This window comes from Salmo trutta, chromosome 24 (genome assembly GCF_901001165.1).
Source record: "Salmo trutta chromosome 24, fSalTru1.1, whole genome shotgun sequence".
In the NCBI taxonomy this organism is placed as follows: Eukaryota; Metazoa; Chordata; class Actinopteri; order Salmoniformes; family Salmonidae; genus Salmo; species Salmo trutta.
Window position 1 is genome coordinate 17,640,775 of NC_042980.1, and position 20,236 is coordinate 17,661,010.

Genomic DNA, 20,236 nt, shown 5'->3' on the forward strand with positions numbered 1-20,236 from the left:
TGCTGCGTCTACCAGGAGATTTATCGCACAATCCCCCCGTCGATGGGGTGGTGATTGAGTCGCCCTCTTCTTACAGAAGGCGAGAGCCAAATCGGCATATTCAGAGGGGATGCGCACGGTGGAGACCCGGTCTGGACTTTCCACTGTAGTAGCACTGACGGAAACCCCTAAACACCTCCCCGAGCACTTTCGTGACCACCCTTTGAGAGCCCTCTGTTGCCACAAAATAGTGGGGTCATGACAGGCCAACCAGGGTAAGCCCAGCACCACGGGAAATGCAGGAGAATCAGAAAGGAAAAGACTAATTCTCTCCTTGTGACCCTCCTGCGTAACCATGCCCAGTGGAGCGGTGGCCTCCCTAATTAGCCCTGACCCTAATGGTCAACTATCTCGGGCATGTACAGGGAAGGGCATATCAACAGGAACAATGGGTATCCCTAAACTATGGGCAAATGCTCTGTCAATAAAATTCCCAGCTGCGCCTGAATCTACGAGCGCCTTATGCTGGGAATGCGGCAAAATCTCAGGAAAATGTATAAACAAAACATGTGAGCAACAGGGGGGCTCTGAGTGAGCCTGGTGCAGACTCACCTGGGGTGACACAAGAGTGCCCTGCCTGCTGCCTCGACTCCCAGAGGAACCTCCCCAGCACCAACCAGCAGTGTGCCCTCTGCGGCCACAGATGGTACAGGGAACGGCCCCTCCTCCGGTCGCCCTAAGCGCAGCACCTCCCAGCTCCATGGGCGTCGGAGTGGTCGTGCTGGGGGATGGAACTGACAGGCCCCAATCCGGATGTCCGCAGATAGCCAGCAGGTTATCCAGCCGGATGGACAGGTCCACCAGCTGGTCAAACGTGAGAGTGGTGTCCCTGCAGGCCAACTCCCGACAGACGTCCTCGAGCAGACTGCATCCGTAGTGATCGATCAGGGCCCTGTCGTTCCATCCCGCGCTGGCGGCCAGGGTCCGGAAGTCCAAGGCGAACTCCTGTGTGCTCCTCGTCCCCTGCCTCAGGTGGAACAGACGTTCACCCGCCGTGTCTGAAACTGCCCGAAAGCGGCGGGTGAACTCCGCGTAATGGTCCAACACCGCTTCTCCTTCCCCCCATACTGCGTTGGCCCACTCCAGGGCTTTCCCTGAGAGACGGAGACGAGGGCGGACACGCTCTCACGTCCCGAAGGAGCCGGGTGGATGGTCACCAGGTAGAGTTTCAGCTGGAGTAGGAACCCCTGGCATCCGGCAGCCGCCCCATCATACTCCCTCGGGAGCGCGAGCCGAATCCCACTGGGACCGGGTGAAGGAGGGATGAACAGTGGTGCCTGTTGTAGTGGTGCCGATGGAGGCGCTGGAAGAACTCCTCCTGTTTCCCATTGGTCCATCGTCTGCAGCACGCGATCCATGGCGGTGCCGAGACGTTGCAACATGGTCACATGCTGCTGGACGCGCTCCTCGACCGCCAAAGTGGGGTTGTCTGCTCCTGCTGACTCCATTTTTAGGTGCGTGATTCTGTAGTGGTCTGGGTATAGCTGGTGCAGAGGAGTCAGGCGCAGGACAGCAGAGATGAGTAACATAAGTAACTTTACTCAAATATTCCAATAACATGTCATAATACCGAGCCCACAATAACGGACCGAACATACATAAAACAATCACGCACAAAAACCATGGGGAAGACAGAGAGTTAAATAATGAACATGTAATTGGGGAATTGAAACCAGGTGTGTAAAACAAAGACAAAACAAATGGAAAATGAATAGTGGATCGGCAATGGCTAGAAGGCCGGTGACGTTGACCGCCGAACGCAGCCCGAACAAGGAGAGGGACCGACTTCGGCGGAAGTCGTGACAGCCCCTCTGTCATTCACACCATGTCTCTCAGCTGTTCAATAAATAGCAATTCACTAATTGTTTATTTTTAGACCAAGTTGGCCCATGGATTATGTAAATTTACATGATTAAAAAGTGGCTTTTTGTGACACCACAACGTCATGCATGCGTAACCTACACCCATTCATGGAATAATGGTTCCCTTTAGTTTAATATGTTTGATTATTGTTATTAATTTGTTTAATTGTCATTTTCATTTGTTTAATTATGTGGCTGTAGTGTTGGGCACAGACAACAGCTGCAGCTTGTAATATGACAAGAAAATACCAATTACCATCCACGATGACAATGTAATTTTAACTCGTCTTCTCTTTTCATATTACCGTTTCATTATCTGTCAACGTGCAGTTTGAATACTAAGGATTCACATTTGCACATTCTTTGTCATGACCACAAAAACAAAGCAATAAACAACAACTAATTTGTCTAGTATTGATATGCTTTCAAATGCTTGCCCAACACTGGGACCTATTCTGACTAAATAAGCAAGCAACACTGTTACTGTCAATATTGTACTGCAGTTTATTTCAAGACCTCTTGCAGGTTAAGGTCAATGAGAGGGCATAGATAATGTATGCAGGTTTAGCATGCAACATCACGAATCCGCAATGCACAATGCAGATGTGTTGACAGTAGCCTATAGCTGTGCTGAGAGCTGTGGGGCTGCTCTCTGCAGGCCTGCAGTGTCTCTAATGCAGAGTCATATTGTCTGATGGATGGCTGTAGCAGGGCCACTTACAGATGCTCCAGGAAATGAGCCCTGCCTCTCTGACTGGCATCACTGAGGGTTCATTGACACAATGCCATGGGATGCCAACAGATGCCAATGGCTCTAATCACAGTCACTGTGCAGATAGCCATACTGCAGAGATAACCCCTGGATTATTAGCTGGTCTCTAATCGGATTTTTCTCTGTCTCACTGACCAGCAGGGTATTGGGAATATTTGAATACAGATGACATTGTGTATTCCAAGGATTTCATTGTTAAAATGGTGGCATTTTTTCTTAGCATCTGGCTAGTCTATCTGATCCAGTAGTTACACTTTTGAACTAACTGTATAACTAGCTACTGTAAAGCTTTTTCTCTTAATTGCATTTTTCCTATATTTATATATATTTTTCATTTACTGCATTGATATAATTGCTTCTTTTTGGATGAACTATGTTGTGCTCTGCTGTAGATGGTACCCCATTGTCCTGGTGGGTGGACCAGGGTGGAGAGAGACGGACTTACTGGGGAGGCTTCCTGCCGGGGGTTCAGCAGTGCTCCTGCAGCCTGGAGGAAAACTGCATGGACATGAACTACTTCTGCAACTGTGATGCCGACACAGACTCATGGTAACAATGCAAATATGGCTCTTGTGTATCTCTGTGCTGTTCATTAATGAATATGGTCTACAGGCCTTTGGGTTTGTCTAGTGACCATTATTATCGAAAAAAATATATTTATATAGAACTGAATACAGGGATATTTCTATCACAATTCAACAGCTGAAATGCAAAAATGACTATATGAAGGTGTAAATTACTATCAAAACATATTAGGCTTCAACTGCAGATCTTATCATGATGTTCTTTATTACATACTTTATCTTTAACTTGAATTACGTTGCCTACATTTATTCTCACCCAGTGTGTCCCTGTGTAATTTTGCATTTGGGGAACCTCTTTTGCATATCTCCTGAGGCACCCGTCCACACCTTGATAGATCACCCCATCTTTATAGTGTTTACTCTAAAGTTCCAGGCAATGCTGACTGAGGAATGGATTAGTTTATCTGTTGTGAAATGAAGAGGCTTCTCTCTCTCTCTCTGTATTGGAGGGCTAATGACACAGGAGTCCTCTCCTACAAAGAGCACTTACCAGTGAGTGAGATTGTGATTGGAGACACCAACAGAACAGGCTCTGAGGCGCTCTACAGAATCGGCCCACTGCGTTGTTATGGTGACAGTAGGTGAACTCTCCTATTTTGTAAAAAAAAAAATCTTACAGATGGTCCCCTTGGGCATCCTTTTCCAGGCCAAATGCTGATTAAATATTGAGTATGTTCAAACGCTCCACTTAGTTCCAAGACATAAACCCTTTTTCACTCATCTCTGTATCCTTATTATGTGAGTCAAGACTTTCCTCAAAGAAGAAATGTGTATTTCCTGTTTTCTAGAGTCTGTGTGGAATGCGGTGTCCTTCTACCAGGAGTCATCCTACCTACACTTCCCGACCCTCCAGGCAGAGCTCAGTGCTGACATCTCCTTCTACTTCAAGACCAGCGTCCCATCAGGAGTCTTTCTGGAGAACCTGGGCCTCAAGCACTTCATCAGGCTAGAGCTCAGCTGTGAGTCTGTAGTCCCCACACACATGCCCCCCCCCCCCCAAACACACACACAAACAAACACATACACACCAGAATCCATTTGGAGGAGGCCAGCGTGAAATCATCAAGATTCTATTTTCTGATGAAAGCACTTCCCAGCTACAGTAGCCTACAATGTTGAAACATTTTTTTTTGCAACATGCCACTCCTGACCTGCACTGCATAATATAATCCTAATGACACACACAGTGCTCTAATATCAAGCTGTCAAATTAACCTCTAATAGCACTTTGCGCGGTAACCATATAATCAAAATATCCTCACTGAATATAGAAGTAACTGCTGAAGAAAATAATGGTCAAACTACATTATGAATGTACTAAAGAGCATAAAGAGGAGGACAACTTAGTTGTCGGGCTCAAAATGCATCTGAAAAAAGCTTCTCTTTAGGTCTTTTGTAAGAGTCCATTCTCTCACAGGACATTTGCAGCACTGAAAAAACTGCAGCTTCTGAAATGTGAGGCACATTTAGAAGTATTGACAAGCTGTCAACATTGCCCTACATAAAACCATACAGGTCATCAAAGCCTTCTAAGTCTCAATGCATCACATTGCATGCCGTCAACATAAAACGAAATTGTGTATCATATAAAAGAGGAGTCTCAGATTCAATGCTAACCTGACTGACTGTTAGCTTGTGTCCCAATTTGTTTTCTCAGCTCCCTCTGTGGTGACGTTCTCCTTTGATGTGGGAAACGGGCCAGTGGTCTTGGCCGTTAAGTCCCACGTGCCCCTGAATGACAGGCAGTGGCACTATCTGAGAGCGGAGCGCAGCGTGAAGGAGGCTTCTCTGCACGTGGACCAGCTGCCCCTGCGCTTCCTGGAAGCCCCGTCTGACAGACACCTCCGCCTCCGGCTCAACAGCCAGCTGTTTGTGGGTAGGGATAGGGTGAACAGCCCCTCTGTGGATTAATATGTACATAGAGCATTTAGAAATCAAATCAAATCAAATTTTATTGGTCACATACACATGGTTAGCAGATGTTAATGCGAGTGTAGGGAAATGCTTGTGCGTCTAGTTCCGACCATGCAGTAATATCTAACAAGTAATCTAACAATTTAACAACAACTACCTTGTACACACAAGTGTAAAGGAATGAATAAGAATTGGTACATATAAATATATGGATGAGCGATGGCTGAACGGCACAGGCAAGATGCAGTAGATGGTATAGAGTACAGTATATACAAATGAGATGAGTAATGTAGGGTATGCAAACATATAAAGTGGCATTGTTTAAAGTGACTAGTGATACATTTATTACATCCAATTTTTAATTATTAAAGTGGCTAGAGATTTGAGTCAGTATGTTGGCAGCAGCCACTCAATGTTAGTGATGGCTGTTTAAGAGTCTGATGGCCTTGAGATAGAAGCTGTTTTTCAGTCTCTCGGTCCCAGCTTTGATGCACCTGTACTGACCTCGCCTTCTGGATGATAGCGGGGTGAACAGGCAGTGGCTCGGGTGGTTGTTGTCCTTGATTATCTTTTTGGCCTTCCTGTGACATCGGGTGGTGTAGGTGTCTTGGAGGGAAGGTAGTTTGCCCCCGGTGATGCGTTGTGCAGACCTCACTACACTCTGGAGAGCCTTGCGGTTGTGGGCGGAGCAGTTGCCATACCAGGCGGTGATACAGCCCGACAAGATGCTCTCAATTGTGCATCTGTAAAAGTTTGTGAGTGTTTTTGGTGACAAGCTACATTTCTTCAGCCTCCTGAGGTTGTCCGTGATGTGTATGCCGAGGAACTTAAAACTTTCCACCTTCTCCACTACTGTCCCGTTGATGTGGATAGGGGGGTGCGCCCTCTGCTGTTTCCTGAAGTCCACGATCATCTCCTTTGTCCGTGATCTCCTTTGTCTTCAGTTTGTCCGTGATGTGTTTGCCGAGGAAGTCCACGATCATCTCCTTTGTCCGTGATCTCCTTTGTCTTCAGTTTGTCCGTGATGTGTATGCCGAGGAACTTAAAACTTTCCACCTCTCCACTACTGTCCCGTCGATGTGGATAGGGGGGTGCTCCCTCTGCTGTTTCCTGAAGTCCACGATCATCTCCTTTGTTTTGTTAACGTTGAGTGTGAGGTTGTATTCCTGACACCACACTCCGAGGGCCCTCACCTCCTCCCTTTGGGGCCATCTCGTTGTTGTTGGTAATCAAGCCTACCACTCTAGTGTCGTCTGCAAACTGGATGATTGAGTTGGAGGCGTGCATGGCCACGCAGTCATTGATGAACAGGGAGTACAGGAGAGGGCTGAGAACGCACCCTTGTAGAGCCCCGTTGTTGAGGATCAGCGGGGTGGAGATGTTGTTTCCTGCCCTCACCACCTGGGGGCGGCCCGTCAGAAAGTCCAGGACCCAGTTAAACAGGGAGAGGTTGAGACCCAGGGTCTCGAGCTTTATGACGAGTTTAGTGTTAAATGGTGTTAAATGCTGAGCTGTAGTCGATGAACAGCATTCTTACATAGATATTCCTCTTGTCCAGATGGGTTAGGGCAGTGTGCAGTGTGATTGCGATTGCGTCATCTGTGGACCTATTGGGGCGGTAAGCAAATTGGAGTGGGTCTAGGGTGTCAGGTAGGGTGGAGGTGATATGATCCTTGACTAGTCTCTCAAAGCACATCATGATGACGGAAGTGAGTGCTTCAGGGCGATAGTCGTTTAGCTTAGTTCCCTTAGCTTTCTTGGGAACAGGAACAATGGTGGCCCTCTTGAAGCATGTGGGAACAGCAGACTGGGATAGGGATTGATTGAATATGCCCGTAAACACACCAGCCAGCTGGTTATACATATTAGAACACTGAAAAGCCATATTAATTAGTTATAACCTGTGGTCCCTCCTCCAGGGGGAACAGCGGCCAGGCAGAGGGGCTTCCTGGGATGCATCAGAACTCTGACTATAAACAGTGTGACCTTTAACCTGGAGGAGCGGGCTAAGATGACCCCGGGGGTAAGCGTCGGCTGCCCCGGCCACTGCAGCGGCTCCAGCAGTCTCTGCCACAACAGAGGGAGGTGCATTGAGAAGAACAGTGGCTACGTCTGTGACTGCTCACAGTCTGCTTACGGAGGACCCTCCTGCAAGGAAGGTGTGAATCTTATAGTAACTTCATCATAGAGATTAAGCCTTGGGGTTAATTTAGCTGTAATGTACTTTCATCTAATCATTCTGATGCTGTTTTGACACCGAATCTATGATTCTAACATGCAGCATGTAACTTCAAGTATACACACAAAACCTGCACTGTTTGTAAAGTATAATTTTTAACACGTGGGTGTAAAAGTTCCCTAGTGAAGTGCAATCGGCTGCAATCAGGGGAAGTTGATTAACATAGAGCTGTAAGATGTCACAACAGCCCTCTGTTGCAAAATATTGTGTTACATTAACAGAAATCTAACATCGCTCAGAGTAGAGTGTCCACCTTGCGTTATAAAATACATTTTACCAAGACAAATATGATTCTTCATGTTATGAATCGTAAGCTAATACTTCCAATAATAAGCACCGAGCTCTGTTGACAGAGTAGTGCCACTTCTCCCAGCGACTTCTGAAGATTTTACATGTTGTGGTGGTCTTCTGTAAAGTTGTTTCCGCGGGTCACAAAAAGCAACATTAACATGACAGGAGCTGAATTAAACACAAAAGGCTTTGAAAATAAAACATCTTGCGGTTCACTCAGTGCTCCGTTGACATTTCACAGAGATATGCTTGTTATTCTGAGAAATATAAAAAAAATACAGGAATTTCGCATTAATATGAAAAGTGTACACTAAAATAGGAAATGTCATGTCTCCGGATTCGAGAAGAAAGATGACGAGTTCAGTGGTGAGCCTGTAAGTTGTGCCTTAATTCTCTCACAGCATCCACTCTAGCTGACGCTATGCTATTTTCCAGATGTTTTACCACATTGTGTTCTCTGGGCTCCATTGATTTAGTCATTCTAATCTTGGCCGTCCTACAACGGTGAGAACTAAAAAAAAACTTTTAACGGGTTATGATAGGAACATGAGGTTTGGACCATTGGTTTCCGTAGAGGAGTATCTATACAATTAAACATACTGTATTATTTTACCCGTTGGTCAAAAGATGTGTTTTTGATTGGACAGAGATGAAAACATTGAATATTTTGTGTTTTCTAGTGAAATATTCAACTGCAGCAAAGATCTTAGGCTGCTTCAATCCTGATGATGTTCACTTGCTCTTGAAGTTTTGGAGTAGAGGTGCTGAGATCAGTGGCATTCAGAGTGCAGATTCGAAAAGAGATCAAAGAGGGAGCGGATGAGATGACTGCTCTGCTGTCTCTGGTCTGTCTGAGAGGATCCGGCTCTCACATTCACACTAATCTAGGCCTCCATTATCATGGAGCAGACCTGCCTGAAATATTCCACTGGTCTGAATTACAGTAGTCCCACTTTGATTCATTCCCACTTCCATGGAGTGGGGGTGGGGGTGGGGACTTATTTCATATTAACCGAACGGCAGATATTATAAATGTTGCTGGCCCTGGGGCTGAGGCTATCCTCAAGTAAAAGGTGACCACATTTTGCTGGACTATCACCATGATATAATGCAGTACCTAACCCTTCTTCTCTCTCTGCGTCCATGCAGAGGTGTCTGTTTCATTTGACAGAGATTCGTCAGTGACCTACACCTTCCAGGAGCCTTTCTCTGTGATGCAGAACAGGAGCTCCAAGGCCTCCAGTGACTACAGAGAGAGCGGCAGGGCCAGAGAGAACATGGCTTTCAGCTTCATGACCACACAAAGCCCTGCCATGCTGCTCACTGTCAGCACCTTCAGCCAGCAGTACATAGCAGTCATCCTGGCACGCAACGGTATGGACACCTCTACTCATTTTTCACTACAATAAATAAGGTAGGATTATCAAGGTAGGTTTCATACCACAGAATTCACAGTTTAACCTCTCTAGGGTATGTGGGACGAAATCGTCCCACCTACTCAACAGCCAGTGGAATCCCGTGGCGCGTTATTCAAATACCTTAGAAATGCTATTACTTCAATTTCTCAAACATATGATTATTTTACACCATTTTAAAGACAAGACTGTCGTTAATCTAACCACACTGTCCGATTTCAAAAAGGCTTTACAACGAAAGCTAAACATTAGATTATGTCAGCAGAGTACCCAGCCAGAAATAATCAGACACCCATTTTTCAAGCTAGCATATAAACCCAAACCACAGCTAAATGCAGCACTAACTTTTGATGATCTTCATCAGATGACACCCCTAGGACAATATGTTATACAATACATGCATGTTTTGTTCAATCAAGTTCATAGTTATATCAAAAACCAGCTTTTTACATTAGCATGTGACGTTCAGAACTAGCATTCCCACCGAACACTTCCGGTGAATTTACTAAATTACTCACGATAAACGTTCACAAAAAACATAACAATTATTTTAAGAATTATAGATACAGAACTCCTTTATGCAATCGCTATGTCCGATTTTAAAATAGCTTTTCGGCAAAAGCACATTTTGCAATTTTCTGAGTACATAGCCCAGCCATCATGGCTAGCTGTTTTGAACCCCACCAAGTTTGGCCCTCACCAAACTCCGATTTACTATTAGAAAAATTTGATTACCTTTGCTGTTCTTTGTCAGAATGCACTCCCAGGACTTCTACTTCAATAACAAATGTTGGTTTGGTTCAAAATAATCCATAGTTATGTTCAAATATGTTCAAATATCCTCTGTTTTGTTCGTGCGTTCAAGACACTATCCGAAGGGTGACGCGCCCGACGTGTTTCGTGACAAAAAAATTCGAAATATTCCATTAGCGTACTTCGAAGCATGTCAACCGCTGTTTAAAATCAATTGTTATGCGATTTTTCTCGTAAAAAAGCGATAATATTCCGACCGGGAAACCCTGTTTACGTTCAAAGACAGAGAAAATAAAAACATGGTGTCGCCTCGTGCATGCGCCTCAGTCTCATTGTCCTCTGATCGACCACTATCCAAATGCGCTAATGTTTTTCAGCCAGGGGCTCCAAAGACATCATTCACCGGTTTGCCGCCTTCTGAGAGCCTATGGATGCCGTAGGAAGTGTCACGTTACAGCAGAGATCCTCAGTTTTCAATAAAGAGAGTGTAGAAGCCCAAGAAATGGTCAGAGACGGCACTTCCTGTAAGGAATCTTCTCAGGTTTTTGCGTACCATATGAGTTCTGTTATACTCACAGACACCATTCAAACAGTTTTAGAAACTTTAGTGTGTTTTCTATCCAAAGCCAATAATTATATGCATATTCTAGTTTCTGGGCAGTAGTAATAACCAGATTAAATCGGGTACGTTTTTTATCCGGCCGTGCAAATACTGCCCCCTATCCCCAACAGGTTAACCCAGTTTGTGTTGTGATCAACAGGGAGTCTCCAGATCTGGTACCGTCTCCATGTGGACAGAAAGCCAGATGTGTTCAGCCCCAGCCCCAGCAGCCTGGCAGATAGACGCCTCCACCGTATCAGAATCCACCGTCAGGGGAAAGATGTCTACCTACAGGTGAAAGAAGGGGGATGTATAAACATATGGGATGTTAACATTTGCATGAGTCAAAGGGAAATGTAGATGCAGGAGAGTGAAGAGAGTGAGGAGCAGGGGAGTGAAGAGAGCGAGGAGCAGGGGAGTGAAGAGAGTGAGGAGCAGGGGAGTGACGAGAGTGAGGAGCAGGGGAGTGAAGAGAGTGAGGAGCAGGAGAGTGAAGAGAGTGAGGAGCAGGAGAGTGAAGAGAGTGAGGAGCAGGGGAGTGAAGCGAGTGAGGAGCAGGGGAGTGAAGCGAGTGAGGAGCAGGGGAGTGAGGAGAGTGAGGAGCAGGGGAGTGAAGAGAGTGAGGAGCATGGGAGTGAACAGAGTGAGGAGCAGGGGAGTGAAGAGAGTGAGGAGCAGCTGAGTGAAGAGAGTGAGGAGCAGCTGAGTGAAGAGAGTGAGGAGCAGCTGAGTGAAGAGAGTGAGGAGCAGGAGAGTGAAGAGAGTGAGGAGCAGGGGAGTGAGGAGCAGGGGAGTGAGGTGCAGGGGAGTGAAGAGAGTGAGGAGCCGCGGAGTGAAGAGAGTGAGGAGCAGCGGAGTGAAGAGAGTGAGGAGCAGCGGAGTGAAGAGAGTGAGGAGCAGCGGAGTGAAGAGAGTGAGGAGCAGGGGAGTGAAGAGAGTGAGGAGCAGGGGAGTGAAGAGAGTGAGGGGCAGGGGAGTGAGGAGAGTGAGGAGCAGGGGAGTGAAGAGAGTGAGGAGCAGGGGAGTGAAGAGAGTGAGGAGCAGGGGAGTATAGAGGATATGTACAAGTTGTTTTTCAAACAGTTGGGGCTATATAAAAAGATGACATGTGAGCAGAGAGAGGAACTACACTGTACTTGGTCACCATGAGCAAATATCTTGTTGGGAAAAATGTTTTTACGGTAGCTAACGCTAACCAATGTGTTGGATTAACCAAGTATACTGTATGTGGTTGAATGTGTTCTTCACACCTCCTTGTCCTTTTTCCCTCTCCCACTCCACTAGATTGACAAGGACATGAACCTAAAGTACAGCCTGTCATCAGACGCAGAGTTAATCTCCATCAAATCGCTGACTTTGGGGAAAGTTATAGGTGAGCCCACCATAGAAACGAGGACCTGTTGGTTAATGTAGTTTGAAATGACGAAATGACTGGGGGCTACTGTCAATGTTATTTTTTGTTCTACATGAAGGATTTTAACAGCCTAGGACATGATTGCAGGGATTAGAAGAATCAGTCTGCAATAAAAGCAAAGCTTGTAAGCTGGAAGAGATAGAAGAGACGTGTCAGTGATATCACATGTGATATAGGCATTCTACAAATGAGATTTGGTCAAATATCTTAATCACTTCTCGCATCTGCTGTAGAACTGACAAACAGATGGGGAGGGGTGTGAGCCACTCCCATCACCACCCCACCAAGACATTGTATCTGTCTAATAATCAGTCTCACATGTTGCACGCACTGCAAATCTTGGGTGTATTGCACTCAAGCTTATCACTTTGAGCATTAGTCAGAAGCTAAATGGAACTCTTATGTAAATCATGCCTAATTTGTCTAACAAAGATTCTCAATAGCTTGGGGAACTAGCAAATCTATGCTAATTGACAACACAATTTGCATTTCAAAACAAATGTATTCATCTTATCATTAAGGTACCACAGATCCCCACGGATGAATACATTTTATATAGAGGTTTTGAGAGCAACATTATTTTTTGGACATTGGTCATTGGCAATGTGTAAGATATTTTGAGCCATTGAACTATTAAACATAGGCCTATAAGCCTTAATAATTCTAATGGTAATTGCTGTATTTCCAACTTTTTCATCAAACTCAAGAAAAATCATGAGAGTAGAGACAAAATCAAATCTCCTTTATGTATGCCAAATCAGGGCTTTTACTATATAGGACATAACATTCCTTCTAAGGTATGCTGTTTCTCACTCTCAGTCACATTGTATTCATATGACTTCAGCAGAGCACAACAGCATCCACTTGTTCTCTAAAGGACCAAAGGAAAGACATTTACCTTCTTGGCTGGGTTATGTCTCCCAGGGATCTATTAAGTCAAAATGAATGCTGCAGCGCCACAAACAAAGATCAATGATAGACCATGGTGCGATGATCATTGTACAACTTTTTTGGGCCAACTACTTCCTCTACAATAAATGTGTCCCCCATGGGAAGTATGCTGGTAATTATAGATTAGAATATTATTTTAAAGGGAAGATGCTGTTGAATGTTCACCCAGTCTGATTAGCTCCATTATTTAACTATAGAAAGTACTGTATAGGAAGAAGACAATAGTACATCTTTAAAGGAGTGACAGGCACACTCCCATCTCTGTTGTATCTTATATTCCCATCTACTCTTGTCCTTAACACAAATCAAAACCCTAAATTGCATCTCAGCTCTCCTATCGCTGATGAATGATATTCAAGTGCTTTAAGCAGCCATGATGTTAGCTGCATATGTGGCAGTCGTTATTGATTACTTTCCTGCAATTGACGAGGAATCTTTAAATAAACGTATGGTGGAGCTCTAATTGCATTTGCATACATTTCCTATGCAATTACAGACTCTCCCGTTAAACACGACAAGCAGGGACAATTTTCATACAGTCTCAAAAGAGCCTGCTCAATGGGTCATATCTCACATTGACAAAGAGTGATTGCTATAAGGGATACTATACAACATGCCCTTTAGTGAAATGTATGCACGCATGACTGTAAGTCACTTTTGATAGAAGTGTCTGTTAAATGGCATATATTATATTACTATTATTCAAAGTTGGATGCTGTTGTAATTGTGGCAGTCGTGGATGTTTGAATGTTTTATGAACATTCAGATGAATCGACGAATAAGTGAGTACCTTACTTTTTGTTTACAGGAGTGGATGCTGTGGATGAGGAAGTGATGCGGGCAGGATCTAAGGGCTTCATTGGCTGTCTGTCATCAGTCCAGTTTAATCACATGGCTCCACTGAAAGCAGTGCTACTAAATCGTGGCAGCTCATTGGTCACTGTCCGAGGTCACTTGATGGAGTCTAACTGTGGGACGTTGGCTGACTTGACAATATTGCACTCTCAATCAGGTATTGTATGATGTATTCAAAATATAATGTATTTCTGCCATTTTGGAAGACGTGGGGTACAAAGATTAGCTGTATTTAACTTCTAGAGTTTTAACTATGAAAAATGTCATTTAAAGTAGCTGTCCGGTGTTTCCAGATTTGTATGAAATATGAGCTATAATTAATTACAATATGAGTGAAATGGTTTTTCCTTCGAATTATTTCTTCACAAAAATTGTAATTAAGTACAGTATGTTAAAAAGCAGCTTTTCTGTGTTTGAATGGTGTGGGCGTACCCCAATAACAGAATGGTGTGGGTGTTAGTGATGCGCGTGTTCACTAGTAACCTACAGTCCCCTTGATTATATCCGCGGGGCAGGCGGGTTTAGGGTCATTAATTATTGTGTGGATGAAAGGCGGGTGGGGGCGGTCGGGCTGAATGAAGAGAAAGCAATACCTTAAAAAATCCATAAATGTATCATTATTGTACAATTTATATCTATAGACTACATTGAGGTTTTTCTTTCATTATTTTAGGCTATCTGGCATTAGTGCGTACGCCTAAGCATCAGAGCCTAACTGTGTGTGCGCCAAATAGCCTATACGCCAATCGCCAAATACTTTTGGTAACAGACAGAAAAAGTTAACTTTGATCCACGGAAGCAAAAAGCTGTGAAATGGAGAGTTGGAGATAAAGAGAAGGGAGGGCCTGAAAACTCATGTTTGGGAAAGAGTTGGTGAAGAGGTTTTTATTTCACCTTTATTTAACCAGGTAGGCTAGTTGAGAACAAGTTCTCATTTGCAACTGCGACCTGGCCAAGATAAAGCATAGCAATTCGACACATACAACAACACAGAGTTACACATGGAATAAACAAAACATACAGTCAATAATACAGTAGAACAAAAGAAAACAAAAAGTCTATATACAGTGAGTGCAAATGAGGTAAGTTAAGGCAATAAATAGGCCATGGTGGCGAAGTAATTACAATATAGCAATTTAACACTGGAATGGTAGATGTGCAGAAGATGAATGTGCAAGTAGAGATACTGGGGTGCAAAGGAGCAAGATAAATAAATAAATACAGTATGGGGATGAGGTAGGTAGATAGATGGGCTGTTTACAGATGGGCTATGTACAGGTGCAGTGATCTGTGAGCTGCTCTGACAGCTGGTGCTTAAAGCTAGTGAGGGAGATATGAGTCTCCAGCTTCAGAGATTTTTGCAGTTCGTTCCAGTCATTGGTAGGAGAGAACTGGAAGGAAAGACGACCAAAGGAGGAATTGGCTTTGGGGGTGACCAGTGAGATTGTAACGGCTGTTGGGAGAGAGAGTAGACCAAGGCGTAGCGGAGTTAGTGTTCATCATGATTTTAATAACAGAAAGAACACTATACGAAACAAAACGAGAAAACTAACAGCCAAACAGTCCTGTCAGGTGCAAAACACTAACAGAAACAATTACCCACAAAACCCAAAGGAAAAACATGCTCCTTATGTGTGACTCCCAATCAGCAACAACACTCTACAGCTGTGCCTGATTGGAAGCCACACGGCCAAAATCAATGAAACAAACCAACATAGAAAAATGCACATAGAACGCCCACCCAATGTAACACCCTGGCCTAACCAAAATAAAGAACAAAAGCCCCTCTCTATGGCCAGGGCGTTACAGTACCCCCCCCCCCCCCCAAGGTGTGGACTCCGACCACAAAACCTGACTCTGAAGGGGATGGTCCGGGTGGGCCTTCTTACGGCGGCGACTCAGGTGCGGACGGGGCCTGTGCTCCACCCTCGGCGTCGCCCTCTTAGGTGGCGCACCTGGCCGCGCCGAAGGTCTGGTGGGCGACCCTGACTGCGCCCGGCTGGCGGGCAGTGATAGCTGCGCCTGGCTGGCGGGCGGCGATGGCAGCGCCCGGCTGGCGGGCGACCCTGGTTGCGCCCGGCTGGCGGGCAGTGATGGTTGCGCCCGGCTGGCGGGCGACCCTGGTTGCGCCCGGATGGCGGGCGGTGATGGCTGCGCCCGGCTGGCGGGCTTCCCTGGCGGCTCCGGCGGCACTGACCCAGGATTCACCAGGCTGAGGAGACATGTAAGAGGCCTGGCCCTAGGCGCAGGACTCACTGGGCTGGCGGGCGGCTCTGACTGCTCCGGACAGGCGGGCGGCTCTGGCGGCTCCGGACAGGCGGGCGGCTCTGGCGGCTCCGGACAGGCGGGCGGCTCCGGACAGGCGGCGGCTCTGGCGGCTCCGGACAGGCGGGCGGCTCTGGCGGCTCTGGACAGGCGGGCGGCTCTGGCGGCTCCGGACTGGCGGGTGGCTCTGGCGGCTCCGGACTGGCGGGCGGCTCTGGCGGCTCCAGACTGGCGGGCAGCTCTGGTGGCTCTGGACTGGCGAGACCCACTGGAGGCCTAGTCCTAGGAGGCGGCACAGGACGGACCAGGATGGGGAGACCCACTGGAGGCCTGGTCCGAGGAGGAGGCACAGGCTTAACCTGTCTGGGCTAGGGGGCAGTATTGAGAATTTTGGAAAAATATGTTCCCATTTTTAACTGCCTCCTACACCAACTCAGAAGCTAGAATATGCATATTATTGTTCAGGTTTGGATAGAAAACACTCTGAATTTTCTAAAACTGTTTGAATGGTGTCTGTGAGTATAACAGAACTCCTATGGCAGGCAAAAACCTGACAAGGTTTCAAGCAGGAAGTACCCTGTCTGACAAGGAGTCGTGCGTCTTGCATCTTTTTATTGAAAAGTAAGGATCTTAGCTGTAACGTGACAATTCCCAGGGCTCCAATAGGCTCTCAGAGCCCGCGAAATAACTGAAGGTTTACGAGGGAGCCTCAGGTTGAAACATATTATCGCCTTTTGTAAGTGGATGCTCCGAGGACCTTTGAATGATGCGCGTGCATGAGTCGCTTCTGAGGAGAAATTTTATTCGGCTGTTTAGGCTCAATGCATACTCCCGGTCGGAATATTATCACTTCTCTACGACATAAATGGCATAAAAATTGGTTTTAAACAGCGGTTGACATGCTTCGAAGTACGGTAATGGAATATTTAGACATTTTTGACACGCCAATGCGCCATGCGCGAAACCGGGAAGAAGCATTCTAGAACTCACGAACAAAACGTCGCTGTTTGGATATAACGATGGATTATTTGGGACCAAACCAACATTTGTTATTGAAGTAGAAGTCCTGGCAGTGTATTCTGATGAAGAACAAGCAAGGTAAGAACATTTTTCTTATAGGAAATGTGATTTTGGTGGATGCTGACCTGGGTGGGTATCTAAATAGCTAGCCCTGTAATGCCGGGCTATGTACTTAGATTATTGCAAAATGTGCTTCATCCGAAAAGCTATTTTAAAATCGGACATATCGAGTGAATAGAGGAGTAATGTATCTATAATTCTTAAAATAATTGTTATGCTTTTTGTGAACGTTTATCGTGAGTAATTTAGCAAACTGTTAGTAAATTCAACGGAAGTTTGCCGGGGGTTATGCGTTTTCTGAACGTCACATGCTAATGCAAAAAGCTGTTTTTTGATATAAATATGAACTTGATTGAACAGACATGCATGTATTGTATAACACAATGTCCTAGGTGTGTCATCTGATGAAGATCATCAAAGGTTAGTGCTGCATTTAGCTGTGGTTTGGGTTTATGTGACATGATATGCTAGCTTGAAAAATGGCTGTCTGATTTTTTCTGGCTGGGCACTCTGCTGACATAATCTAATGTTTTGCTTTCGTTGTAAAGCCTTTTTGAAATCGGACAGTGGGGTTAGATTAACGAGATTCTTGTCTTTAAATAGCTGTAAAATAGTCATATGTTTGAGAAATTGAAGTAATAGTATTTCTAACGATTCAAAAATCGCGCCACTGGAATATCAGTAGCTGTTACGTAGGTGGGACGAAATCGTCCCACATACCCCAGACAGGTTAACCAGGATGGGGAGACCCACTGGAGGCCTAGTCCTGGGAGGTGGCACAGGACGGACCAGGATGGGGAGACCCACTGGAGGCCTGGTCCGAGGAGGAGGCACAGGCTTAACCAGGATGGGGAGACCCACTGGAGACCTGGTCCGTGGAGGCGACACAGGAGAGACCAGGATGGGGAGACCCACTGGAGGCCTGGTCCGTGGAGCAGGCACAGGACTGACCAGGATGGGGAGACCCACTGGAGGCCTGGTCCGTGGAAGCGGCACAGGAGAGACCAGGATGGGGAGACCCACTGTAGGCCTTGTCCGTGGAGCAGGCACAGGACTGACCAGGATGGGGAGACCCACTGCAGGCCTGGTCCGTGGAGGCGGCACAGGATTCACCAGCCTGGGGAGACATGCAGGAGGCTTGGTTCTGGGCGCAGGCACAGGATAGACCGGGTCCTGAAGACGCACTGGAGGTCTAGAGCGCACGGCCTGCACAACCCGTCCTGGCTCGATGCCCAATCTCCCCCGGTAGATGTTAGGAGCTGGGATGTAACGCACCGGGCTCTCCACGCGTACTGGGGACACCGTGCGCTTTACTGCATAACACGGTGCCTGACCAGCACTACGTTGCCTCCTGTAAGCACGGGGAGCTGGCTCAGGTCTCCAACCTGACTCTGTCACACTCCCCGTGTGCCCCCCCAAAAAATGTTTTGGGGCTGCCTCTCGGGCTCTACCTGCCTCCCCGGCAGGTTGCTGCAATGGTCAAATAGCTGTTCCCAAGTCCAGTCTATTCTTGCCTCCAATACTTCCAGCGACCAGGATGCCATCTCCTCCCGAGCGCGCTGCTTCCTATAGTCCTCCTTGACTTCCATCTGCCCTCTTCTCCGCTGCTTGGTCTTCTTGTGGTGGGTAATTCTGTAACGGCTGTTGGGAGAGAGAGTAGACCAAGGCGCAGCGGAGTTAGTGTTCATCATGATTTTAATAACAGAAAGAACACTATACGAAACAAAACGAGAAAACTGACAGCCAAACAGTCCTGTCAGGTGCAAAACACTAACAGAAACAATTACCCACAAAACCCAAAGGAAAAACATGCTCCTTATGTGTGACTCCCAATCAGCAACAACACTCTACAGCTGTGCCTGATTGGAAGCCACACGGCCAAAATCAATGAAACAAACCAACATAGAAAAATGCACATAGAACGCCCACCCAATGTAACACCCAGGCCTAACCAAAATAAAGAACAAAAACCCCTCTCTATGGCCAGGGCGTTACAGAGATATACCTGCTGGAGCACGTGCTACGAGTGGGTGCTGCACTGGTGACCAGTGAGCTGAGATAAGGTGGGGCTTTACCTAGCAGAGACTTGTAGATAACCTGGAGCCAGTGGGTTTGGCGACGAGTATGAAGTGAGGTCCAACCAACGAGAGCGTACAGGTCGCAATGCTGGGTAGTGAATGGGGCTTTGGTGAGAAAACGGATGGCACTGTGATAGACTGCATCCAGTTTGTTGAGTATTGAGTGTTGGAGGCTATTTTATAGATGACATCACCGAAGTCGAGGATCGGTAGGATGGTCAGTTTTAGGAGGGTATGTTTGGCAGCATGAGTGAAGGATGCTTTGTTGCGATATAGGAAGCCGATTCTAGACATAATTTTGGATTGGAGATGCTTAATGTGAGTCTGGAAGGAGAGTTTACAGTCTAACCAGACACCCAGGTATTTGTAGTTGTCCACGTATTCTAAGTCAGAGCTGTCCAGAGTAGTGATGCTGGACGGGCGAGCAGGTGCGGGCAGTGATCGATTGAATAACATGCATTTAGTTTTACTTGCGTTTAACCTCTATGGGCTAGGTGGGACGTTTGCGTCCCACCCTAGTCAACAGCCAGTGTAATCCCGTGGCACGATATTCAAATACCTTAGAAATGCTATTACTTCAATTTCTCAAACATATGACTATTTTACACCATTTTAAAGACAAGACTCTCGTTAATCTAACCACACTGTCCGATTTCAAAAAGGCTTTACAGCGAAAGCAAAACATTAGATTATGTCAGCAGAGTACCCAGCCAGAAATAATCAGACACCCATTTTTCAAGCTAGCATATAATGTCACAAAAAACAAAACCACAGCTAACTGCAGCACTAACCTTTGATAATCTTCATCAGATGACACGCCTAGGACATTATGTTATACAATACATGCATGTTTTGTTCAATCAAGTTCATATTTTTATCAAAAAACAGCTTTTTACATTAGCATGTGACGTTCAGAACTAGCATTCCCACCGAACACTTCCGGTGAATTTACTAAATTACTCACGATAAACGTTCACAAAAAACATAACAATTATTTTAAGAATTATAGATACAGAACTCCTTTATGCACTCGCTATGTCCGATTTTAAAATAGCTTTTCGGTGAAAGCACATTTTGCAATATTCTGAGTAGATAGCCCAGCCATCACGGCTAGCTATTTTGA

General features: G+C 45.9%; 1 protein-coding gene across 1 annotated transcript in view; it reads left to right on the forward strand.

Annotated features, from left to right (window-relative positions):
• The window catches only part of LOC115160834 (contactin-associated protein-like 5), a 74,595-nt gene that overhangs the window by 46,607 nt on the left and 7,752 nt on the right, over positions 1-20,236 (forward strand). The window contains exons 14-22 of the mRNA XM_029711306.1: positions 3,066-3,222; positions 3,707-3,834; positions 4,046-4,216; positions 4,915-5,133; positions 7,091-7,330; positions 8,851-9,075; positions 10,631-10,764; positions 11,755-11,842; positions 13,644-13,847. Coding sequence (XP_029567166.1) covers positions 3,066-3,222; positions 3,707-3,834; positions 4,046-4,216; positions 4,915-5,133; positions 7,091-7,330; positions 8,851-9,075; positions 10,631-10,764; positions 11,755-11,842; positions 13,644-13,847 — 1,566 coding nt within the window. The remainder of the gene's footprint in view (positions 1-3,065; positions 3,223-3,706; positions 3,835-4,045; positions 4,217-4,914; positions 5,134-7,090; positions 7,331-8,850; positions 9,076-10,630; positions 10,765-11,754; positions 11,843-13,643; positions 13,848-20,236) is intronic.